A 27,261-nucleotide genomic window follows, 5' to 3' on the forward strand; every position below is an offset into this window, starting at 1 on the left:
CAAACGATAACATGTGAATATTCTAAAACTTATGAATTATGATGTAATGCACGTTTTCTGATCATTTAATTTGATTTATACACACAACTTACCATGGTGCATGAACCTATCTTTTCATGTCAAAATATTTCGGTGTCCTTTGGAAAAAAATTGAGAAAAACTTGTAAATTAGTGTCTGTCCATGTTACTTGTTATTATTTGGCAAAATTCGATCTCAAGTTTTCAATTTCAACAAAAACTAGAATTTGGCCAAATTTTAATATTTGAGAATTTTTAAAAATTATCCCAATTTTTTATATTTTATAAAAATATCTATCATCTATTTGTCCCAATTAATATCTATCTAGCTACAATCAACTTTATTAAAAAGAACAACTTATTTTTAATGGGTTATAATTTATCATGAATAAGTGACACATTTGAATATGTGATTATTGTACTACTCTTGCCCATATTGTTGTTTTTGTTGTTGTTGATTGTCATCAATGATGTTATAAAGTTATTACGGAATATGTTCATTGATAATACAAATTTCTGAGTTATTTTAATAATTTTTAGATTTTATGTGTATAAATCATTTTACTTTTTTTGAAAAATCCAAACATTTATCTCAAAATGTATAATCAAACGCATGATGAAACTTTCATCCAAAACTTCACCCATAAATAATTACCGAAAATTCTTACGAATTTTTTTATCAAACGCTAGCTTCATATTTCTTTGACCCCACTATTTGAATAATAATTGATGTTAATAAAACGTAGAGTCACACATTTCATGATCACAATTTTGAAGATAGGAAATAATAAATACAGTAATAGAAAGGATTAGGAATTTATTTATGTTTACTTGTTCATCACCATTATTGAACAAGTATAACAACACTTAAACTTTGATATGTTAAAATGAGAGCTATATTGAAACGAAAATGCATGATCAAAATTTTCACTTGATATTTGTGATTTTTTCAATTGCAACTATTGAATGCTTTTAAAAATGTTTATTGAAAATGCAATTAAAATAAAAAAATTAAAATATTTTACATTAAGGTACAAATATTTTCATTCTCTTTAAGAAAAGCATTATTATTAACATATCCAACAATAATTAATACTCTTGACTTATAGTCCTAAGGTATAATAACCCAACAAAATTGAATTACTCTAAGTCTAATGCTTCAGAAAAAAAAACCATCTTTTTTTAACAAATAAAACTCTCATCACAATATTAATCTCTCTTCTTCCTACACTCTATAATATGTTTCTCACAATATAACACTTTCCCATTCCACAAAACAAGAAAGAAAGATAAAGTATAAAATTTCTTTTTCATAGAATAAATAATAAAATAGTGCGATATTAAATGTGGAACATGGATTCGTGGTTAGAGTATAACATTTAAACTTAAGCGGATAATTTGTGATGAATCATGATACTAATTAGGGGTGTACATGGCCGGGTTGGTTCGGGTTTTTGAAATATCGAACCAAACCATTTGTGTCGGATTTTTAAATTTATAAACCAAACCAAATCAATAAAACTCGGGTTTTACAACCTCGGGTTTTTTCGATAAAGTATTCATACAAACATATAATTTACTTGTATTTCAAATGTTTATTTAGTCCTACCAAAATACAACTATTTAAGATGTTTCTTAAAAATATAACACAATATGATATGATTAATGACACTAAAATATCCAACAATAATAATAATAATGAAATCGCGTAAAACAAATATTGCAAATTAACAAGTCATAATGAAAATGATCATAATTTAAAAGTACTAAATCATGCTAAAATTAAGTTTAATAAGTATTAGTTACATGACTAAATATTAAAGGAAATTAAAATTAGATTATGTATTTTAATTGTCTAAATCAATGTAAAATTAAAGAACAAGTATTCAATATTATTGTGATTCTTAGTGTTGAATTGATTTTCTTTTTGCATGAGTATTAATTTGGTTTTGATTTAAGCTTTAATATAATTACCAACATATGTGGACTATAATCTTTATTGGCCTATTCATAATTCTAAGTTTCAAACTTGAAATAATATATTAAAAGATAAAAACTATGAAAAAGTATAAGAAATATTTAAAAATTATATCAAAGTAAATATTTTTATGTATAAAATAAAATTTTAAAATTATATATATAATGTCGGGTTGGTTTGGTCTCGGGTTGGTTTTTTTTAGTTAAAACCAAACCAACCCAAATATAGTCGGGTTTTTTTTTCAAAACCAAACCAAGTCAAACCAAACCACTAGTCGGGTTTTTTTTTCGGGTTGCGGTTTGATTCGGTTTTGTACAACCCTAATACTAATGATTACATGAGTTACATTAAAAGGGAAAATCGTATAAAATAGCAAACTATTAATTCATATTAAATGTTATAACCAAAGTTTGATTTAATTGTAACCCGTAGCAAAAAATTGTCATTCGCCTCTCTCCCTAGATTTCTCGCTCGCCAGTCTCTCCCTCGCCTCTCTCGCTTTTATACAAACACAAATGTATAAAATGCGTTTGTGTTTGTATAAAGCGAGAGAAAACTGTATATACAAATACGAATACATATATTTTCGTCCTACACTACAAGAAAATGGTGAATTCAATGGGGATTTTCCTGGGGATTAGTATGAAAATTTGCAGGAAGATAAGTTTCCTTCAAATTTTCATACTAATCCCTAGGAAAATCCCCATGCAATTCACACTTTTCATGTAGTACTACTATGTACTTATAATTATACAAATACAGATCTCCCCCTACCCAGTTTTCTTTTGCTTTCTCTCTTTCTCGCTTTATACAAACACAAATTATATAAATTACAATGTATAATTTGTGTTGTATAAAGCGAGAGAGAGATATTTGATATACAAATGTTTTGTTTCGATTCAATTGTATACAAATTCAAATTTTATGTAGATATACAAACACATAAAATTGAATTGAGAGGCTGCCAGCGATTTATACAAACGAGAGGCTGCCAACGATTTATTCAAATGGCCTGCCAGCAAAATTATACAAATCTGAAGTTCCTGCCAGCGAGTTATACCATCTGATGCTCCATAGCAAACATAAAGTTTGTTATATAGCACAACTATACAAACTATAGCTATAACATACAAATATGATTTTTATGATTGCTATATATGAAAGTTGCTCTTAAAAAAAATCACTTTCTTAACCATTTATAATCGTTGCATATAATTCACAAAAACGTTCTTTAATATTAAAATAAAATGTACATGCTTCAACAATAGGAAATAAACATCTTTTGAGAAATGTATCTCGGATTATTTTTTATAGAAGAAGTAAATGTAATTATTTTCAAGAATAAGCTGATATTTCCTTTTTCCAATTAAGTTGGATTATTTTTCATTTTGTACGGTATTTAAGAAAAATCATAGTAAAAAGATAGTTTTATTTATTCACCCTTAAAAAACTTCTTGAAAAATTTACAAACAAATGCGAACACTTTCAAAATGAATTAATTACAAGGATAATATAAAATAAATAAATTGATACTTTTTTAATTTAATAAAGTAGACCACTAATATGAACGCCGCCGTCACCACCAAATTCTCATGATCATGACCGCCGCTGGCCAGCCTCAGATGGAGGCAGGTCAGCAGACTTTTGCGAGCTTCTTTAGATCGACATCAGGGGAGGTGAAACCGCTATCTCTTAAACCAATATCGTACTTACATGGTGAGCCAAGAATCATATGGGAACAAGCAGAGGTAGATCAGATGATAGTCAACGAAAACCTCCAATATGCAGTAGTTGGAAAGTTTTCTTATGGATGGCCAAACATACAAGAATTACGCAAGATAATACCAAAACAATGTGGACTGAAGGGGGAGTGTAATATTGGTTTGCTAACTAATAGATATGTGTTAATCCGAGCTACACTTTTGGAAGATTATGTCAATCTGCTATCGAAACCAGTCTTCTACTTAACACAACAAAATTGGTCGTATCCGATGCGGACTTTGAAGTGGGATCCATTATTCAATCCGGAGGAGGAGACAACTACAGCCATAACATGGATTTCCTTCCCCTCATTACCCCTAAACTTCTTTGGGAAAGAGATAGTTTTTTCATTGGCTGCAGCAGTGGGAAAACCTCTACAGGTGGACATGGCGACCAAATATCAAACTAGACCTAGTTGTGCTAGGGTTAAGGTAGAGGTGGATCTGCTCAAGGAATTCCCAAAGAGAATCAACATTGGGTTAAAAAGGTCTGATGGTGAGGTAGTCGAGAAGTGGATCAAGATAAAGTACGACTATATGCCCAAATACTGCCAAACATGCATGATATAGGGGCATGACGAACAACAGTGCTATGTTGAACATCCAGAATTACATCCAAACAGGGAGAAAATAACTACAGGGGAAGGGGAAACTGACAAGAAGAAACTTGAACAAAGGAAGCTGGAGGAGAAGATTGATATAGGCGCAAACACTTTTGTGGAGGCTAACAGAGGGAGGAGGGGAAGTAATGACGATAGATGGGAAAGAGAACATAGGGCGGACAGATTCCAAGAAGGGAAACAAAATAAAGGGGGGCCAAGTAAGAAGAAGATAAACCAAGTATGGAATAAGGTGGGAGTAATTACCACGAACAAATTTGAGGCATTAAATAAGGAGGTGACAGAAACTTTGGAACAAGAGCAACTAAAAAACAAAGAGGGCAATGATATCACGACTAAGCAATGGGTGGAAGATACTTTCTCACTACTGGACAGATCAGGACACCAGAAAAAGGGTAATGAGGAAAAGGGGGAACCAAATGCAAAAGAGGGGAAGAGCAAGTCTGAAATGGCTGAAATCAGTTCTGAGACAGACAGTACTGAGGTAGGCATAGAGGAAGTCCAAAGGGGTATACACATAGATTTACTGGAAAAAGATGAGGAAGGATTGCATACCCCTTCAGGTCTGCAACTAGTGTCTGTACAGATAGCTGCAACCTTGAGGGAGATCTCGGAGGATCAAATTAACAACATGCAGGAGCGTGATGAGGATGAGGAGATGGAAGAAAACATTCAACAAATCAGCAGAGCTGGAGATCTATCACCTCGGCATGTTAATAGTTTGAAGCGAGAGTTCAAGAAAGGTAAAGCTATCATGCCTTTACAGGTAAAAACAAGGAGTAAAAAGGATCGGAGTATAGCGATTAATCAATGATTGACAAAATAATTTTTTGGAATATAAGATCAGTTAACACTCAAAAGTCTTTTGAGCGACTGATTGATCTACAACGAAGGCATCATTACAAATATATAGCGATCATGGAACCATTTAGGGATCCAAGTGAACTAGAACAATATAGGAGGAAACTGGCTTACACAAATGCATTGGTTAATAGGGCAGGCAAAATCTGGATTTTTTGGGATGACGATTATGAAGGACAGATTGTAGTAGACTCGGTTCAACAACTAACAATAAAATTAACTAGGTACAACACTTCTGTACTGGTTTCTGCAGTATATGCTAAATGTAGCCATGAGGAAAGAATAGACCTATGAGAAGATTTACAACACATAGCTGCTGACTCAGACATTCCTTGGGTTATAGGAGGAGATTTCAATGTGATTCTGAGGGAAGAAGAGAAACTGGGAGGGTTAGCTTTTACTCAATTTGAAGCAGCTGACTTTGCTCATTGTATAAACAACTGTGGTTTGTCAGAACTAAAATTCTCAGGAAGTTTGTTCACATGGTGGAATGGAAGAGTAGAGGAGGAATGTATATTCAAGAGATTGGATAGGGTCCTAGTTAATAAAAAATTCCAAGACTTGTATCCGTCTAGTGAAGTTCATCATCTTGTGAGACAGGGATCAGATCATGCCCCATTACAAATGCGATGTAGTACTACTGAGGAATCACATATCAGGCCTTTCAGATTCCTACACTTCTGGACTAAACATAGAGGCTTTGAGGAGGTGGTTCAACAACACTGGAAGTCGGATAGACTTGGGAGCCCGTTTATAGTATTTCAAGACAAGTTGAAGAACACTAAGATAGCATTAGCAAAATGGAGTAAAAACACGTTTGGTGATATCTTCCAAAAGATAGCCACTTTGGAGGATATAATCAAGGCAAAAGAAGTGCAGTTTGAACTTCAACCAACTCCTTTTAACAGAAGTGAATTGAGCAAGGCCGAAGCAGAATTGAGGAAATATCTAGTAGTGGAAGAGGAGTACTGGAAACAAAAGGCTGGCATGAAATGGTTTAAGGAAGGGGATAGAAATACAAAGTTCTTTCACTCTTATGTAAGAGGGAGAAGAAAGAAGCTACATCTAGACCGCATTACAGACATTAGAGGGACTGAAGTTTCTGATCAGATTAAAATGGGCGATGCAGCAGTTGAGTTTTATCAAGACCAATTCACAGAAGAGGGCAACAATCAGGAGTATGACATGCTACAAAATATCCCAAAGTTAGTTACAGATGAGCAGAACGAGGAGATGACTAAGCTTCCAAGTATTGAGGAAGTTAAAAAAGTGGTCTTTACCTTGAATGGAGACAGTGTGAGTGGACTGGATGGATTCACTGGTAGATTCTTTCAACACTGTTGGGATATAATAGGAGAGGACTTGACAAGATTAGTCAAAGCGTTCTTTTGTGGACAGGAGTTGCCCAAATTCATTACACATACTAATCTTGTGTTGATCCCCAAAAAGGAGTTTGTGCAGGAATTCAAAGACTTAAGGCCTATCAGTTTGAGCAATTTTACAAACAAGGTGATTTCCAGAGTGCTGCATGAAAGGATAGTTAGAGTGCTGCCTAATATTATCTCACCCAATCAATCAGGATTTGTGAAAGGAAGAAGCATAACAGAAAATGTATTATTAGCACAAGAAATAATACGGGATATACACCTACGAAATAAAGAGGTCAATGTAGTGGTAAAGTTGGATATGGCTAAAGAATATGATAGAGTGGCTTGGGTATTCTTAACCAAAGTTCTACGAAAGTTTGGTTTCTCAGAAGTGATAATTGATATGGTTTGGAGGCTGATTTCTGCTAATTGGTACTCAGTATTGATAAATGGACAGTCCCATGGATTCTTCCACTCAACTAGAGGACTAAAACAATGAGACCCACTGTCACCAACCTTGTTCATTATAGCTGCTGAGGTGTTATTAAGAAGCCTTAATCAACTTAATGAGCAGGAGTCGTTTAAAGGATTTGGAATGCCAAAATGGAGCCCTAAAATAAATCATTTAACCTATGCAGATGACACAATCTTGTTCGGTTCAGGGGACAAACATTCAGTGATCCAAATGATGAAGGTATTGAGGGACTATGAAAGAGTGTCGGGACAAATGGTCAACAAAGATAAGAGCTTTTTCTACCTGCATGAAACGACTCCTTTAATTGTAACAGTCAGGTTGCGAAAGCTGACTGGAATTAGGCCTGGTAACTTTCCATTCACATATCTAGGTTGTCCTATTTACTATGGAAGAAAGAAAAAATGCTATTTTGAAGGGTTACTCAAGAAAGTTGTTGCCAGAATTTTCTCATGGCAAAACAAATTCTTGTCATTTGGTGGAAAATACATTTTGATAAATCATGTACTGCAGTCCTTACCAATTTATATGCTATCAACACTGTCCCCACCAAAAGGTATTATAGATCAAATTCATCAGATGTCTGCTAAGTTCTTTTGGGGTAACTATGCTGGAGTAAGAGGAAAACATTGGGTTACATGGTCGGAGATGTGCTATCCAAAGAAGGAAGGAGGTCTAGGCTTTAGATCCCTTTTTGATACATCAAATGCTCTCTTTGCTAAACTGTGGTGGGTTTTTAGAACTCAGAAATCATTGTGGAGCACATTCATGTGGAACAAATACTGCAAAAAAATCACCCCATATTGGCTCATAACAGGGGTGCATCACATGCATGGAGAAATATGGTACGAGTTAGGGAGAATGTAGAACACGAAATATGGTGGCAACAGAAAGAAGGTACTGCCAGCTTTTGGATGGATAACTGGACAAAACAAGGTGCTCTTTATTACATAGAACCACAAGGAGTAGATGAGGAAATGGAGGTTAAAGAGATGATCTTGAATGGGCAATGGAATATAGCAAGACTCCGTCAACTATTGTCCCATGATATGGTAGATTGTATACTGGAAAACATCAGTCCCACCATGAATATGGATGATCAAGATAAAGCTTGGTGGATGGGAAATGCTCAAGGAGAGTTCACTATTAAATCAGCTTTTGAGTTAACTCGGAAGAAAAAAGAAGAGAAAGAATGGATGAATAATATATGGCTCAAGGGGCTACCTCTTAAAATCTCGTTCTTTTTTTGGAGGGTCTGGAGACAAAGAATCCCCACAGATGATGTTCTCAAAAGAATGAGAGTAAATGTGGTATCAAAATGTCATTGTTGTAATGTGGGCGAGGAGGAAACTATACAACACCTTTTTCTAACAGCTCTCATAGCCCAAAAGCTATGGAAGCACTTTGCTTCATGTGCAGGTATTAGCTTAGAAGGAGTTCATTTGCAACAACTTATTACAATCTGGTGGGACTGGCCAGGACAACACAAGGTGAAGCAAATATTTAAGGCAATACCACAAATTATTATGTGGGAGCTATGGAAGAGGAGAAATGCTCGAAAACATGGGAAAGAGATGTCATATTCGAGGTTGCTGGGACAATGTCTACACACTGTCCAAATGCTACTGAAAGTGATGTACCCAAAGTTATGTGAAGGCTTTCAGAACTGGCAGGAAATGATTACAAAACTAAGCGCATATAAACCAACTTTGTACTATAGATTAGTGTATTGGGAGAAGCCAATCCCAGAGTGGGTGAAATGCAATACAGATGGTGCTTGTAGGGGAAATCCTGGACAGAGTTCATATGGATTCAGCATTAGAAACAACATGGGGGATTTAATTTACGCTGAGGCACAAACTATAGGAGAGGCAACAAATATGGAAGCCGAGATTATGGGAGTGTTGAAAGCAATGCGGTACTGCGAGATACAAAATTTTCAAAAGATTATACTGGAAACAGTTCATTAACACTTAAAAACATGTTAATAAAAGAGTGGAAGATTCCTTGGTCGTATGTTGAAAAAATCGAGGAAATACAAAAGTGCATAGTAAGGAAACAAGTTCAGGTAAAACATATATTTCGAGAGGCTAATCATTTAGCAGACTACCTGGCAAACATGGCCCTAGATCAAGCAGAGCATGTACAAGTCCAAAGTTTCTACAATCTACCAAGCACAGGAAGACGAATCATTAACATGGATAAGCAGCAATTTCCATCATTGCGAATTAAAATAAGGAGAATTAACCCAACATGCTAAGCTAGTGCAAAAACAAACCAGAAACACATAGCTACAATATTTACAGATCGAAGTTCTGTCTTCTAAGAGACGATCTAGCTATGTCAAAGCCTATTAGCCTTGAGCTATTTCAGATTACAAATAAGGACAAGGAAAAAGGGGGACCTCAATTCGATTCATCCACTGGAGCTCGATACAGCAGGACAGAAGGAGCGTCATGGTTAAGTCCCAACAAAAAAGTTCTTGAAATCCAAACATCATCACCGGATTCTCATCGCAGCAGTGGGGAGTGGCGATATTTGGGAATGAAGTCAACAGGAGAGTACCTTTGCAAGCTGATAAAACTCCTTCTTTCCCATGAATGAAGAATGTTAATCCCAAAGACAGAAAACGAGCAAGAACAAGGAGGAGGGGACAAGAATCATGGAGGAGGCGGGACTTAGGAGAGGGAGATTTTGGAGAGCTCTAATTAGGAAACTCTATTAGGGAAAGACATGAAATGTCTTGTATTTTCTAATTTGGGCCACCCGACTTTTTTTAAATTTGGGCTATTAGCCAGATTGTGTATGTCTTTTTTGAGATGATATAAACGGACCACTGGTCCAAAAATTTTTTTAAAAAAAAATAAAAAAATAAATATGAAATAACTATTTTTAGTATATAATGATCTACTAATACGAAGCATGAGAGTAACTAATAAATCATCAGTTGCGACTGTGTATTCTCTCATTGTCTTCTAATATTGGTGTTATGAGGAGGATATTCACAACGTGCTATAAATGGAAAACGCCTAAACTTTGACTAGCACATCTCTCTCTTTTTTTCACAATTTTTTCTCACTATTAAAAATTCAATATTTTCTCTTTAAAAGTTTTCAGAAAATATTTGATAGCTATTTTCATGTATATTTTGATTGAATTAGTGAAAAAGAAAAAAATAGTAATATTTTCATACGAAAAAATAGAATTTATTTTAATGAGAATTTATTTTTCACCATGTATGCATTTCCTCAATGATCTAGCTCTGTTGAAAATAAGTGAAAGAATTATGTTATATAACATAAATTTCTCACTAATTTTCGGTGGAAAAATTCTTTTATTTCTAGTAGTATCTTGTTAGAATCACGTTTCAATCAAGTGTATGAAATATACTTCGCGTACGCAATGATGGAGCTATGATCATTAGTTTTTGAGTTCTTGATCACTTTTGATGCAAATAAAAAAAATTGAATTAAAGCTACTAAATTCTATGAAATCACTAATTATGACTTTGGCTCCGCCATGGACCGCCTCTGTGTAGTGTCAGTAAAAGGGACATTTAATTTCTTTACATGTATTTTGGGATTCGAGGGGTCGGGTTGGATCTTTTCTAATTGAATTTTATTTATTAGATTTATAGAAAAAGGCAAAAATTCATCAGAAAGTTAGGATTTCCAATAGAGTGGTTTTCATTTTTTTTGTTTCGCATTCGGTATTTGGAGCATGCATTGGAATTCTGAATAAATTCGGATCACGCATTGCAAGACTTAGTTGGAAGTGACACTTCCAACATAATTTTCTCCATACTTGAGGCTCAAATTCGAAACCTTTGATTAAAGGTGAAACAATCTCACCATAACCCATGTTGGTGAGTGTTTTTCATGTTAATATATATACTCGAAGTAAGGGTGGACATCACCGGGTTGATTCGGGTTTTTCAAATATCAAACCAAACCATTTGTGAAAAAAATTTAAATTTATAAACCAAACCAAACTAATAAAATTCAGATTTTTTCGGGTTTTCAACCTCGGGTTGGTTCGGGTTTTTCAAATACCAAACCAAACCATTGTGTCGAATTTTAAAATTTATAAATCAAACCAAACTAATAAACCTCGGATTTTTGGATTTTTTTGGTAAAGTTTGCATACAAACATATAATTAACTTGTGCTCCAAATATTTCTTTAATCCAACCAAAATACAATTATCTAAGGTGCTTCTTAAGAAAATAACACAAAATATGAGATGAGTGATGACACTAAAATATTCAATAAAAAATAATAATGAAATCATCATATAAAATAAATATTGCAAAGTCATAATGAAAATGATCATAATTTAAAAGTACTAAATCATGCTAAAATAAGTTTCATAAGTATTAGTTACATTACTAAATATTTAAGGAAAATTAAAATTAGATTATGTATTTTAATTGTCTAAACCAATGTAAAATTAAAGAACAAATATTCAATATTATTGTCATTCTTAGTGTTGAATTGATTTTCTTTTTGCATTAGTATTAATTTGATTTTGATTTAAGTTTTATTATAATTATCAACATCTATGAACTATAATCTTTATTGGACCATTCCGAATTCAAAGTTTTAAACTTGAAATAATATATTAAAAGATAAAAACTATGAAATAAAATAAGAAATATTTTAAAATTATATCAATGTAAATAATTTTATGTATAAAATAAAATTTTAAAATTACATATATTATGTCGGGTTGGTTTGGTCTCGGGTTGGTTTTTTTTAGTTAAAACCAAACCAACCCAAATATAATCGGGTTTTTTTTCCAATACCAAATCAAGTCAAACCAAACCACTAGTCGGATTTTTGTTCGGTTTGACTCGATTTGCGGTTTGGTTCGATTTTGTACACTCCTAACTCGAAGATTGGTAATTTTTGTTTTAGAAAAAATGGTTAAGTGACTTTTGTAAATAAATAATTATGGGACCAACTATAAACTTTTTCCTCAATATCTGCTAGCAATCCTTATTTTCTTCATCCCTCAAATCACCTGAAATATCATTAGTGAATGAATCCCTCTCTCGAGGAAGGGGATGTGGAGGTTGTGTCTAATAGCCCTTTTTGTAAAACATGATATTTTAAATATGTTTTTGATTATTAACTCTAAAATCAATGGTTCTTGCAACTCTACTTGTAGAGGTAAGGGTAAAATAGTGTTCTTGCAACTCTACTTGTAGGGGTAAGGGTAAAATAGTGAAATATGTGCATGATAATAGGTTGGTTCAGTATCTTATGGGGTTAAATAATACTTGTGTTTCTGTTTTAAAAAAATAACCTTATGATTAACCCTCTACGAAGTGTAAATCATAAATATTTTCTTGGCTTCATATCAGTACATATCAAGTCCAAATTTTCTTAATAACTCAGTTGACAAATGCTATAGGATAATAGGGTTTCCACCATATTTCAAGCTTACTGAATAGAGAGGAGATGTAGAGAACTGTGAGAAGCAATGCAGTTCTGACAAATGATGCTAACTGTGCTGGTCATTAAATGTGAAGTCAAAATTAACCAGCTCTATCTTCTTTTTTATTTAGGATGGTACATAAATCATTTTGTATGCACCTTGACTATATCTCCAAATAAATACTACCTTCCACATCTACTCATGTACCCGGAGATAACATAAACTAAGCGGAGGGGAAAAAAACACGATGAATGAGTTGGGAGGTCTTTATAAACATGTGTAAATAATCAAATGTTTCCCGCCCAACAGTTCAAATAAAATACAGAATGGCACTTCAACAAAAGTAATTGCAAGGAACGTGCAAAGATGAAAAAAAATAAAACTTAATATGATGCCCAACATAATCAACTACAGAAAATGCTCTTCTCAGAACAAAAAAAAAGAGATAGAAAACTAGATTATATATTCAGTAAATAAGGCATGTCATCTTATGATCCGATAAACAGGGATTAAGGAAGATATTAAAATAGAGCTTTATTCATGACGGTCTCAATTTGATCACTAAGAAACAAAGATGAGTGTCTGCACATAAAAAAGATACAAGGACCATCTCAAGATCAGAAGCTTGGCGTTTCAAACCCATTGACTGTGAATCCACCATCAACCGCTATAACTTGCCCCGTAATGTAAGATGCCCCAGGTAAACATAGATAAGCTACCAGGGATGAAACTTCTTGAGATTCTCCAGGACGTCTAAGCGGAGTTCTAGATATTACTCCATCCAAAAATGTTTTATTTTCGAGCAACTGCAAAAGAAAACCATAAAATTCAGCAAAATTTGGAGAATATGTGGTTAAGTGAAAAGATTATATTAACATAGAATACATCAAGGGCTAGTACTCTCATTGATTCACATATAAAATCCGGAAGCAGTCTCCACAAGAAATAGAATTAACCCCATTTGTGATATGAGTCATCAACATACTTTGTCAATATATATAAACAAAAAAAATACCTAGTCTTCAAAAAACATAGCAATCCTAACATAATTCTCTATACAGAACTCAGGAAATAACAAAATTTTCCTGTCACATTCAGGGGATTTTATTTTCTTTTCGGGAAAGCAAAAAAGATATTAATCAGAGCTAACCATTTCCAAAGTTACTTGCCACAACTAAAAATATTCAATTAGAGTCAAATATGCTTTGGCAATATAAGAACAAGAAATTAAATAAACTTTATTTGCAGAAAGAAAAAAGTACGACTACACATGAAAATGGTTGAAGAATAGATCTACGGCATAGAAAAGCACAAAACCTGTTTCGCCATGTGCGATTCCTTTTCCAAATGAACACTAGAAATCATGACATTTTTATAGAAACAAGAATCCAAGTGCTTTAGCAATTTGACACTTGTTATTTAGTCACATCCAATACATTCCTTAAATGCAACAGAACAGAAGTACCCTTAACTAGAGGTCTCAGATTCTAGTCCCGGAAAGAAAAAATCCCTGGTAGGGAGCTCTTCCCCCTTTTAATGGGCTTACGTGGCACAAATCCAAATTAACTGGGCAGTGGGTCCAGAACATGGATAGTTACACCTAAGAAAAAATAATCCTACAGCCGATGTACATAATGAAATTAGTTAGTTATCATAAAGTTCATGATAGAAAGTTATTACCATTTGTGATCCAAAAGTAGCGATAAAAAATACAAGACACATTTTACAATACATATAATTGTTGGAATCTGTAAGTTGGATGATGGCTAAGCCATGTACTTGTGCAACGGCTGTTCTTCAATTTGGCCTATGCTACTTTGTGTAACAGGTATGCATAGTCTTAGTAAAAGGCAAAGGAATAGTTCACTATGTGCTCAATGTGTGGCATGCTGTATATTTAGTTTCTTTATTGTCAGCATTAAGATCTCTTAAAAGGCCATTTTGTGAGAATATGATGCAGTCTGAACTACATTCTCTGCTCAGACCTCAGCGAAATCAAAGAAATGTTTTGCCTCACGTAAGCTTTCAATATCTATATCTCCAATCTGCAATTACTTGGGCATAGAGATTCAAGAAATTAAATTCATAAGCAAGGTCAAGAATATTACATGTTCTACCAAAGACGTCTTTATATACCATGGGGCAACACCATTAACCCGAATGTTATCTTTTGCCCATTCACAAGCCAAATTTCGCGTGAGCTGATTTATTGCCCCTGAAGTTAGTAAAAAAAAAAGAAAAGTCTCAGCACTCTATCTTCAATTGTTCAAGGACTCAAAAGAGTGATTGGATGAGTACAACTAACCTTTCGTTGCTCCATAAATAGAACCAGTGGACAGGTGCACCAGACCACCAACAGAAGAGATAAAGACAACCGATCCATTTCCAGATGCTTTCAAAAGAGGGTGAGCAAGTTGACACAGATGGTATGCAGATTCCAAGTTGGTAGAAAACAGACGGGCATATTCTTCAGCAGTGTAATCGGTGGTGGGCTTCCTAACGTTAGTCCCCACATTGTTTATCTATGGCCAGAGACAAAGCAATAATGTGGTTCAAAAACTGTACACTGTTTGAAAATGAGGACATCTAAAAACAGAAAGCATACACGTCCAAGAGCACCAAATTCAGATTGAGAATGCAACAATTTCTTTTAGGACTTTTTCTGGCACCAATAACTAGTTATAAAAATCCGGTGAAAGCACATGTAACACCACCATTCTAAATTAGAACCTTAACAATCACATGTAAGCCTGAGAAATAACCTAAGAATCAAAAGAATCTTAATGCTACGTAAGCTCTTTCTAACAATATTTCCTATTCTTTCACCATTAAATCAGATATTAATCATAGCCGGAACAAACGAGCTCCGCAAATACTAAGCTCTAACATATGTCGAGAATACAATTAAATAATAAAAATGTGATGTTTTTAATAGTTTGAGCTTTTAGATAAAATTGTCAACACACCCCAATATGGTATCAATTGGGAAGTCCTCAAATCAAATCTCACTACCACAGCCCGCACAACTCTACAATACTATGTAATTGATTATTTTGCATATAGAGACCATTAGTGAAACAATTCATCAAAAAGGGATTAATGAGAGAACTGACAAGAATGTTGAGCTTTCCGTCGAAAGCCGCTGAGACGTTTTCCATGAGTTGAACTCTCTGTTCCCTAGAAGATGCATCGCAAACAGAACCTTTGACTTGAAGGCCTTTAACAGCCCACTCTTGCAAGCGTTCGTTGAGCTGTGCTTCATTCCGTGAACAAGTGTAGACTGTAGCACCCAGTTCCGCTAATTCCTCCACAACCGCATGCCTAAAAAGAATACTCATCCAAATTGAAACCCAGAAACATGTACTAGAAATTATTTGAAAAGAAATTAAGGTATTGGAGTTGGGATTACCCAATTCCACGTGTGCCACCCGTAACGAGAGCGGTAAATCCTGAAAGAGACCATCTGGAACTGCTCCCACTGCCTGCAGCCTTCGCCATTGAAATACTAGAAATTTTTAACTTCAAAAGAATAGTTGAGGAAATGAATGAATAGTAATAGGGGAAATTAGGCAAAATGTCCACCTTTGTTTTTTATACTAAAAATGGCCAAATTTGTTTGTACCAAATATTCCGGCTCGGCTATTTGGTAAAATACCGGCAATGTTAGTTTGGCCATTTGGTCATTTTCTATCTCATATTTTTTTTTGTGCTATTTAAAAAAAATTAAATTGTTGTTCATGTTTTTTTGTTGCTTATTTTAATTTTTTTTCTTTTTCTAATTGTTTCACTTCTTTAGTGGAAAAAATGAATATTTATGTAGTTTTATTATTATTATTTTAATTATTAAGGTGAAAATACATGATAGTCAAATAAATATCGAAATCAATATGTTATAAAATTATTTATGTAATATCGATACCCAATTATGTACTATTTATACAATGTTGATACAATACATACATGTTTATTCAATATCGATATACGTATATATATAATTTATATAATATTGATACATATTTATACATCATTTATACAATATCGATATATTACATAACTATTTATACAATATTGATACTGTCACGCCTCAAACCCCATTAAGACAGACAGACACCCGATGCCCTAAAGGCCCGTGAGAACCAACATATAATATGTGCTTACTATGCATATAACTATGACAATCTTAAAGATGTGACAAGTTCACATAGGATGCAGCGGTGCGAACATAAGTAGATCCAAAACTTATATACAAGACTTGGCCGTTGAGGCCACAACTTGTTATGAGACAAGACACAACTGAACTATATACATTAGTCTACAAAGCCTCTAAAAGATAGAAAACTTTAGTTTAGGGCGGGACAAGGCCCCGCCTTACCCTTAACTATCATACAACAACAAAATAGGAGCCAAAGACTCGGTAAGCCCCGAATCAACCTGGAGCTTCACCAATAGCAGCTGAATACCTGTGCTTGCAGCATGAAATGCAGCGTCCCCATAAGGGACGTCAGTACGGAAAATATATTGAATATGTAAGGCAATAACATATGTAAAGCAAGGCTCAAATGACATCAAATATCCATATGTAAGTGCATAGATCAGAATATGACCACCTTTGTTACTTTTGTGGGATTATGTATGTTGCATTCATTTCTTTACTTTTATGTGAGTTATGATCCTTATAAGGCATGTGATACGAATGACCAGCTGATCAGTGGTAGAAGAGGATAACCCATGCTAGGCATTTTAACCCCTGTGATATTGTCCTCATAATTACACAAATTGGGATCAGCCCATGCTAGGCTTTCGCCCCTGATCTGCCACCCTTCTATACCAATTGGGATCGACCCATGCTAGGCATTTTCCCTTGGGCTGCCATCCATAGTTATACATATTGCTTCACTTAGATTCTTTAATCTTTGAGATTGTTGTTTTGGTGGTCATAATCTTTTTTTATATTTGGAACTACGGACCAGTAGTAGAAGACATGAAAATAATACTTCAAGGAAGTAACAGTGACATAAGGATCTATGTAACATCAATGCATTACTTGTGAGCTTAAATGGCACAATTGACTTCAATTGACTAAGAGGATAATACCAAGCTTGCTGTTGCGAATACCATTTCTATATTAGCACATAGGAGGACAATTATACAACTGTAGGATAATGAACATTTAATGAAGTAATTCTACACACTAAGGAGAGAGGGAAATTATTGTTAGTTATTTGGAGATCATACACTGCCACTATATTTCCTTTACTAGGAATAGAACTTAGGAAATTCACTTCATTGATATTAATCGCAAGTATCATAATTCATGCCAAAGAAAATGGAATCGAATAGCCTTACATACCTTATTGTATAACTAAGATATTACAAGGAATTAACCTCATTCCTTTCAAATTATTAATCTACAATGAAATAAGTAAAACTAGTATTAGTAGTTAATCAACACATTTGGCAACTTAACCTCACAAAAATGGTAGCCCGACAGCGAGCCCATAATTTATCATATCAAGGGCATTGTTCAATTACTTCTCCTCGAATTACATCCACATACCAACGTGGAGTGAGTAGTAAGCCTACACAACATTCAATTTGGTGGTGTATCACCACCTTTCCTATATTTCCATATAAAATATTCACACCTTTCCCCAACATCAACCATGCAGTCCCCACATATACACATAAAATAGCCAGAACGTTCTTTATCATAGTAACTAAATACTAAACTCACCACCCCTTGAGTTCTTAATAACAATACACATGTAATTCTTCATCGAAACTCATGCATAATGAGGACAAAAAAAGGAGCAGTCACCTTACCTCAATTTATGCAACTTTCCCTTTCAACTTGAAATCTTCAAGAACTTCAACTTCCCTTTCACAGTTAAACCAAAGAAGAAGAGAAAAATATCTTAATAATCAAGGAAAGTGAGTAGTAACTTGTGGACACAAATGCCCTTGTACTTGTACTTGAGTATTAATAACTGGTTTTCCTAATCATCCATGGGAGAATTAAGTTAAATCCATAAGTGTTTTCACTTACCTTAACTTGCAAAGATGAGGGTTTCTTCAAGAACCCTAGAAGAAATTGGAGGTTGTTGTTTTAATCCTTAAGAGAAAAGAGAGAGAAAGAGTTGGAGTTAATTCTAAATTTATGTGTTTAAATGGAGTGGGAATAACAGCCAATAGTTATCTTATATTGAGGTTTCTTCACCTTTAAGAATATCCTCTAGAACTTCCTTCTTTTAGCTTCATTGGCACTAATTGGTCAAGTAGGTGATGCACCTGCTTATGTACATCAAGCTGCTTAAAAGGTCAAAGTAGGTGATTCACCTAGTTGCCCTTTTCCTTAGTTGGGCTTAACTTACATTGGGCCTTGGCAGATTTGGCTGCTGGGTTTTAATTTCATTTTCCTTTTATTTAACTTAGTTTAGGCCTCAAGTGAGTCCATTAGCATAGGCCCAAATCTGAATCCATAAACCTTGGCCTTTTTAACTAGATCCATATAGCTCAAGTAGGTGATGCACCTACTTGGTCCTTTGGACTGGTCAATAAGTCAAGGTAGGTGATGCACCTACTTATCACCTATTATAGCTTAGTTAGCAGCTCACTTATTTTATTTCATTTTCTAAATATTAATCCATTTTGCTTTAACTTAGCACTTAACTTTCAACTTTAAGCTCAACTACCATCATACTGTCTAGAGTTTAAATACTTCCATAGGAGTTAACTTGCAGTACATATGCTGAAACGTGCAAGGCATCACTCACCTTCCGAGATAGTTTAAACCAACACTAATCATATAAGAAACATAGTCCCTCACCTATACTATAAGTCTATGTCAAGTATCACAAGAATAGAACAAGCATATTCATAATATGGGCTGTTACATCATTCCCCCCTTTAGCCATTCGTCCTCGAATGTTAGCATGACTATCCAACCCAAACAAGTTCAAGCCTAAGTTAGTCCTACTATTAATCACATAATACATATAAACTTATACTTACTCGTCAATGCCTCAACTAAGAATTTTCATCCTTCTCATCGATCTGAAAGAAATGAGGATACTTCAATTTCATTGCTTCTTCCGCTTCCCATGTAACTTATTCTATTTGTTGGTTCCTCCATAGTACTTTTACAGAAGCTACCTCTTTATTCCTTAAGCTCTTAACTTTTTTATCCAAAATAACAATGATCTCCAGTAACTTGTACATCTTCAGTAGGAGTAATACGCAATGGGTCACCTATATACTTCCGAAGCATCAACACATGAAACATCGGATGAACTGATGAAAGCTCTTGTGGTAGCTCTGACTCATAGGCTACTTGGCCAACTCTTCGAATAATCTTATATGACCCTATATAGCGTGGACTCAACTTTTCTTTTTTACCAAACTTCATTACCCCTTTCATTGGAGACACCTTCAAGAACACCCAATCCCCTATAGAAAATTCTAGTCCTCTCCTTCTAACATCCGCATATGATTTATGTTAACTTTGAGCTATTTCTAGTCGTTGTTNTCCTTCTTTTATCTTCATTGCCACTAATTAGTCAAGTAGGTGATGCACCTGCTTATGTACATCAAGCTGCTCAAAAGGTCAAAGTAGGTGATTCACCTAGTTGCCCTTTTCCTTAGTTGGGCTTAACTTACATTGGGCCTTGGCATATTTGGCTGCTGGGTTTTAATTTCATTTTCCTTTTATTTAACTTGGTTTAGGCCTCAAGTGAGTCCATTAGCATAGGCCCAAATATGATCCATAAACCTTGGCCTTTTTAACTAGATCCATATAGCTCAAGTAGGTGATGCACCTACTTGGTCCTTTGAACTGGTGAATAAGTCAAGGTAGGTGATGCACATACTTATCACCTATTATAGCTTAGTTAGCAGCTCACTTATTTTATTCCATTTTCTAAATATTAATCCAATTTGCTTTAACTTAGCACTTAACTTTCAACTTTAAGCTCAATTACCACCATACTGTCTCGAGTTTAAATACTTCCGTTGGAGTTAACTTGTAGTACACATGCTGAAACATGCAAGGCATCACTCACCTTCCGAGATAGTTTAAACCAACACTAATCATGTAAGAAACATAGTCCCTCACCTATACTATAAGTCTATGTCAAGTATCATAAGAATAGAACGAGCATATTCATAATATGGGCTGTTACATTATTCCCTCCTTTAGCCATTCATCCTCGAATGTTAGCATGACTATCCAGCCCAAACAAGTTCAAGCCTAAGTTAGTACTACTATTAATCACATAATACATATAGACTTATACTTACTTGCCAATGCCTCAACTAAGAATTTTCATCCTTCTCATCGATCTAAAAGAGATGAGGATACTTCAATTTCATTGCTTCTTCAGCTTCCCATGTAACTTATTCTATTTGTTGGTTCCTCCATAGTACTTTTACAGAAGCTACCTCTTTATTCCTTAAGCTCTTAACTTTTTTATCCAAAATAACAATGATCTCCAGTAACTTGTACATCTTCAGTAGGAGTAATACGCAATGGGTCACCTATATACTTCCGAAGCATCAACACATGAAACATCGGATGAACTGATGAAAGCTCTTGTGGTAGCTCTGACTCATAGGCTACTTGGCCAACTCTTCGAATAATCTTATATGGCCCTATATAGCGGAGACTCAACTTTTCTTTTTTACCAAACCTCATTACCCCTTTCATTGGAGACACCTTCAAGAACACCCAATCCCCTATAGAAAATTCTAGTCCTCTACTTCTAACATCCGTATATGATTTATGTTAACTTTGAGCTATTTCTAGTCGTTGTTGTATTAATTTGACTTTTTCCATAGCTTGATGAACAAGATCTATCCCAAATAAGACAGTTTCACCTGTTTCGAACCAACCAATTGGGGATCTACACTTCCTCCCATATAAAGCTTCATAAGGTGCCATTTGGATACTAGAATGGTAGCTATTGTTATAAGCGAATTCAATAAGTGGTAGATGATCATCCCAGCTACCCTTGACGTCTAATATACAAGCTCACAACATATGCTCAAGTGTTTGAATTATACATTCTGCCTGACCATCCATTTAAGGGTGAAAGGTTGTACTTAAATTCACTTATGTTCCCAAACTCTTCTTAAATGACTTCCAGAAATTTGCAGCATTGAGCTCCTCTATAAGATATTATAGAGATTGGCACTCCATGTAGTCAAACTATTTCTATAATATACAACCTTGCATACTCTTCGGCTGTATAAGTAGTCTTCACCGGCAAGAAGTGTGCTGATTTAGTGAGTCTGTCAACTATTACCCATGTGGAATCAAACTTCCGAAATGAGCGAGGCAAGACAGTGACAAAATCCATGTTGATTATGTCCCACTTCCAAATTGGAAGTTCTATACGCTGCATATAACCTCCGAAATTTTGGTGCTCTACTTTTACTTTGTTGATAATTTGGACATTGAGCCACAAATTCCGCAATGTTATTCTTCATTTCACCCCACCAATACATTTATTTCAAGTCATGATACATTTTAGTTGACCCTGGATGGACATAATATCTTGAATGACGTGCTTCCATCATAATCCTCTTTCTTAATTCATCTACATTAGGTACACACAATCTGGTTTGACACCAAAGTACTCCCTCTTGTGTAACCTCAAATGCCTTTGTCATACCATGTTATAAATTCTCCTTAAGTTGTAATAGAATAGGATCAGTGTACTGCTTCTCTTTCACTTCCATTACTAATAAGGATTCTGCCGCATTTTGCACAACAACCCATTAGTCTGGAGATTCAAGAAGGCGAACCCCCAAGCTAGCGAGTTGGCATAGATCCTTAGCTATTCCTTGTCTTTCCACAGATTACCCATAAGTGCTTGCCATTATTTTTTGACTTAACGCATCACCTACTACATTTACCTTCCCAGGATGATACAAGATATCAATGTCATAATCTTTTAATAACTCCAGCCCTCTTCGCTGCCTCAGATTTAGGTCCTTTTGCTTAAATATATATTGCAAACTCTTGTCATCAGTGTATATGTCAACATGAACTCCATAAAAGTAGTGGCACCATATCTTCAAAGCAAATACAACTACTGCTAGCTCTAGATCATGAGTTGGATAATTTTTCTCATTTGGCCGCAGCTGCCTTGAGCCATAAGCTATTACTTTACCATGCTGCATCAATACACATCCTAGTCCCACTCCCAAAGCATCACAATACACTTCATACCCTTCCGTTCCTTCTGGAAGCACCAATACAAGTGTAAAAGTTTATTTATTCTTCAGTTCTTGGAAGCTTTTTTCACATTCATCACTCCATTGAAACTTGGCTGCTTTGTGTGTTAGCTTTGTTAAGGGTGAAACAATGGAAGAGAATCCTTCAACGAACCTTCTGTAATAACCTGTCATCCAAGAAAACTACGAATCTCCGTAGGCGTTGTAGGTCTTGGCAAGTTTTTCATAGCTTCTATCTTTTGAGCATCAACCTTTATTCCTTTGTCAGATACAATATGAATTAAAAATGCCATTGATTTCAACCAAAACTCATATTTAGAGAACTTCACATACAACTACGATCATGAAGAGTTTGTAAAATCTGCCGCAAGTGATTAACATGGTCCTCTTTCTATCGTGAATACACCAGACTCTCGTCTATGAATACTATCACGAACACATCTAGAAATGGCTTGAACACCCTATTCATCATATCCATAAAAGTTGCTGGTGCATTTGTTAGCTCGAATGACATGACTAAAAACTCAAAATGACCATACTATGTCCGGAAAGCTGTCTTAGGAATATCTTTGTCTTTGACCCTCGCTTGGTGATAACCCTACCTTTAGTCGATCTTTGAAAAATACTTAGCACCTTGTAACTGATCAAACAAATCATCAATTCTAGGGAGGGGATATTTGTTCTTAATTGTTACTTTATTCAACTACCGGTAATCAATACACATTCTTAACGAGCCATCTTTCTTACGTACAAATAAAACTGGTGCTCTCCATGGGGACATACTAGGCCTTATGAATCCATTTTCTAACAAGTCTTTTAATTGCTCCTTCAACTCCCGTAATTCTGTCGGGGCCCTTTTATATGGAGGAATGGAGATAGGTTGAGTGTCTGTAATCACATCAATACCAAACTCTACTTCTCGTTCTGGAGGCAAACCCGGAAGATCTTTAGGAAATACATCAGGAAGTTCATTTACCACTGGAATGGATTGAGGAGTTGGTGACTCTACATCTATATTTTTCACCCTCACTAGATGACATATGTATCCTTTGGACATAATTTTCTTTGTCTTAAGGTACGAAATAAACTTACCTCTTGGTGCGCCAATATTACCTTTCCATTCAAGGACTATCTCTTTTGGAAAATGGAAACGCACCATCTTAGTTCGGCAATCTACTGTGGCATAACAAGAAGCTAACCAATCCATACCCATTATAACATCAAAATCTACCATTTTTAGATCAACAAAGTCAGCCAATGTATCACAACCACAAACAGTTACAATGCAATTATGATAAACCCTTCTAGTTATAATAGACTCACCAATCGGTGTAGACACTTCAAATGGCTTCACCAGTAATTCTGGTGTTCTTCTGAACTTACCAGCAATTAATTGAGTAACATATGACAATGTAGACCCCTGATCAATTAGTGCATATACAATATGTGAAAAGATGGACAATGTACCTGTAACCACATCCGGCAAAGCTTCCAAATTTTGTCGATCCCCTAGACCATATGTGCAATTCTGAACTCTAGTAGAACTATCTGCTCCCCTAGCTCCTCTACCATGACCTGTGGGCATCTGTAGTCCCCTACCTAAGAAAGGTGTTGATGAGGACGATGCAACAACTGATCTAATAGGTTGTGTAACACCACTTATGCCCCTATGATGGTAGTTTCTCATCATATTCCCCGGTGTACCACACCAAAAACAAACATCTGTCCCAAACCTACATGCACCTAGATGATTTCTTCCACATTGTTTACAATGTTGTCAAGGAGGCCTTGATTGGCTCATACTTCCCTGCTCCTGATGACCTGCTATTTGTGAACCTTGGTTTTCACTTCTTTTCCCAAATTGATGCCCCAAACCCTTGAAACCGTGGTGGAGCACTAGCTGTAGAGTAGAAAGATGATGGCCTAGGCGATCTGTTAAAGAATCAAGTCCTAAACTCACCTTGGGATGATGTAAACTGCCCTATGGATTTGGCCCTCTTAGGATGCCCTGTTTCCGACTCTTGTGTCCTTCTTCTTTGCCTTTGATCCTCCAGTTTTTGCACAAAAGCTTTCATCCTTGCTATATCCATATCTTTATTTAACGAAGCAATGGTACAATCTCTAACCAGATATAAATCTAATCTATCCACATATTGATTAACTCTATCCTCCATAGTAGCTACTACATTAGGAGCATACTTGTCCAAGGAATTAAATTTGAGATTGTACTCTCTCACGCTCATACTTCCTTGGTGGATATTTAAGAACTGATCCGCAAGGGCCTCTCGGATCTCCTATGACAGATAATGATCAAGGAATGCCTTTTTGAACTCTTTCCACATAGCTGAAGGTCCATATGTTCCCCTAGATTGCTTCCAAGCTTCATACCACAATATAGCCACACCTTTTAATCTATATGCTGCTAGCTCAAGTGCTTCTTTCCCACTTACATGCATAATGTAACATCCAAAGTGTGTTGGATATGATCTATAAAGTCCTATGGATCTTCATTAGGATCTGGCCTGGTGAATGATGAAGGGTCCAAATTAGGAAAATCACGTCTCCGTGTGCCAACTGCTCTATCTACACCACTAGTATATGTAATTGGACCTTCTTGCCTTTGGTCGTGTAAAACAACTATACGAGTCAATAATTGGACTGCATTCTTTAAATCTTGTTCGGTAGCATTAATAGAAGGTTCTTGAGGTGCATCTTCCCTCCTTAGATCTTCTGGAGATGGAGGGGTCGGGGAAGTCTGTGATAAAGACTCATCTTGAGACTTACTTTGAACAACTTGACTAGGTGGTGGTCGGCTGGTCCCTTCTTGGGCAGTCACATCTACTCGCTTACTTGTACTTTTACTCCTTCTCATAACTGGCATCTTTGTTATAAGACAATTTAGAAGATAGATATGATTCACCTACAATACCGGTTCTACCGCACAATCTAAGAAATGAAATAAAAGTGACAACTCCTACATGTCCCGTAGCCTGCTATTTATAAATGTGGTGCACAACACATCCTTAAGCAAGACTCTACACAGACACGACTTTGTAGATTCCCTAGAATGACCTGCTCTGATACCACTTTTGTCTCGCCTCAAACCCCATTAAGACAGACAGGCACCCGATGCCCTAAAGGCCCGAGAGAATTAACATGTGACATGTTCTTACTATGTATATACCTATGACAATCTTAAAGATGTGACAAGTTCGCATAGGATGCAGCGGTACAAACATAAGTAGACCCAAAATTTATATACAAGACTTAGCCGTTGAGGCCACAACTTGTTATGAGACAAGACACAACTGAACTATATACATTAGTCTACAAAGCCTCTAAAAGATAGAAAACCATAGTTTAGGGTGGGACAAGACCCCGCCTTAACCTTAACTCATACAACAACAAAATAGGAGCCAAAGACTCGGTAAGCCCCGAATCAAGCTGGAGCTTCACCAATAGTAGCTGAGTACCTGTGCTTGCAGCATGCAATGCAGCGTCCTTGTAAGGGACGTCAGTAGGAAAAATGTACTGAATATGTAAGACAATAACATATGTCAAACAAGGCTCAAATGACATCAAGTATCCATATGTAAGTGCATAGATCAAAATACAACCACCTTTGTGACTCTTGTGGGATCATGTATGTTGCATTCATTTCTTTACTTTTCTGTGTGTTATGATCTTTATAAGACATGTGATACGAATGACTAGTTGATCAGTGGTAGAAGAGGATGAACCATGCTAGGCATTTTAACCCCTGTGATGTTGTCCTCAATTACACAAATTGGGATCGGCCCATGCTAGGCTTTTGCCTCTGAGCTGCCACCCTTCTATACCAATTAGGATCGGCCCATGCTAGGCTTTTGCCCCTGAGCTGCCACCCTTCTATACCAATTGGGATCGACCAATGCTAGGCATTTGCCCCTGGGTTGCCACCCATAGTTATACATATTGCTTCACTTAGATTCTTTAATCTTTGAGATTGTTGTTTTGGTGGTCATAATCATTTTTTATATTTGGAACTACGGACCAGTAGTAGAAGACATGAAAATAATACTTCAAGGAAGTAACAGTGACATAAGGATCTATGTAACATCAATGCATTACTTGTGAGCTTAAATGACACAATTGACTTCAATTGAATAAGATGATAATTTACCGTGCTTGTTGTTGCGAATACCATTTCTATATTAGCACATAGGTGGAAAATTATAAAAATGTAGGGTAATGAACATTTAATGAAGTAATTCTACACACTAAGGTAAGGGGGAATGTATTGTTAGTTAGTTGGAGATCTTACGCTGCCACAATGTTTCATTTAATAGAAATAGAACTTAGGAAATTCACTTCATTGATATTAATCGCTAGTATCAGATTTCATGCCAAAGAATATGNTTATAATTACACAAATTGGGATCGGCCCATGCTAGGCTTTTGCCTCTAAGCTGCCACCCTTCTATACCAATTAGGATCGGCCCATGCTAGGATTTTGCCCCTGAGTTGCCACCTTT

The 27,261-nt window shown here is 35.5% G+C and overlaps 2 protein-coding genes across 2 annotated transcripts; one reads left to right on the forward strand and one right to left on the reverse strand.

Moving 5' to 3' along the window:
* The first annotated feature begins 5,294 nt into the window (after nucleotides 1-5,294).
* On the forward strand, nucleotides 5,295-9,680 carry LOC125858826 (uncharacterized). Its single transcript, XM_049538619.1, has 6 exons — nucleotides 5,295-5,376; nucleotides 5,581-7,036; nucleotides 7,267-7,298; nucleotides 7,393-7,691; nucleotides 7,817-8,994; nucleotides 9,383-9,680. Exons 1-6 carry the CDS (start codon nucleotides 5,295-5,297, stop codon nucleotides 9,678-9,680), a joined length of 3,345 nt encoding a protein of 1,114 aa, XP_049394576.1.
* A 3,280-nt stretch (nucleotides 9,681-12,960) lies between these two features.
* LOC125859467 (tropinone reductase homolog At5g06060-like) lies at nucleotides 12,961-16,083 on the reverse strand. The gene is made up of 5 exons (XM_049539238.1): nucleotides 15,924-16,083; nucleotides 15,628-15,835; nucleotides 14,820-15,036; nucleotides 14,623-14,729; nucleotides 12,961-13,320 (listed from the first exon to the last, which is right to left on the reverse strand). The coding sequence occupies exons 1-5, from the start codon at nucleotides 16,010-16,012 to the stop codon at nucleotides 13,132-13,134; spliced, it is 810 nt and encodes a 269-aa protein (XP_049395195.1). The 5' UTR covers nucleotides 16,013-16,083; the 3' UTR covers nucleotides 12,961-13,131.
* Nucleotides 16,084-27,261: the final 11,178 nt, after the last annotated feature.

The sequence above is a fragment of the Solanum stenotomum genome, chromosome 3, assembly GCF_019186545.1.
Source record: "Solanum stenotomum isolate F172 chromosome 3, ASM1918654v1, whole genome shotgun sequence".
NCBI classification, from domain to species: Eukaryota; Viridiplantae; Streptophyta; class Magnoliopsida; order Solanales; family Solanaceae; genus Solanum; species Solanum stenotomum.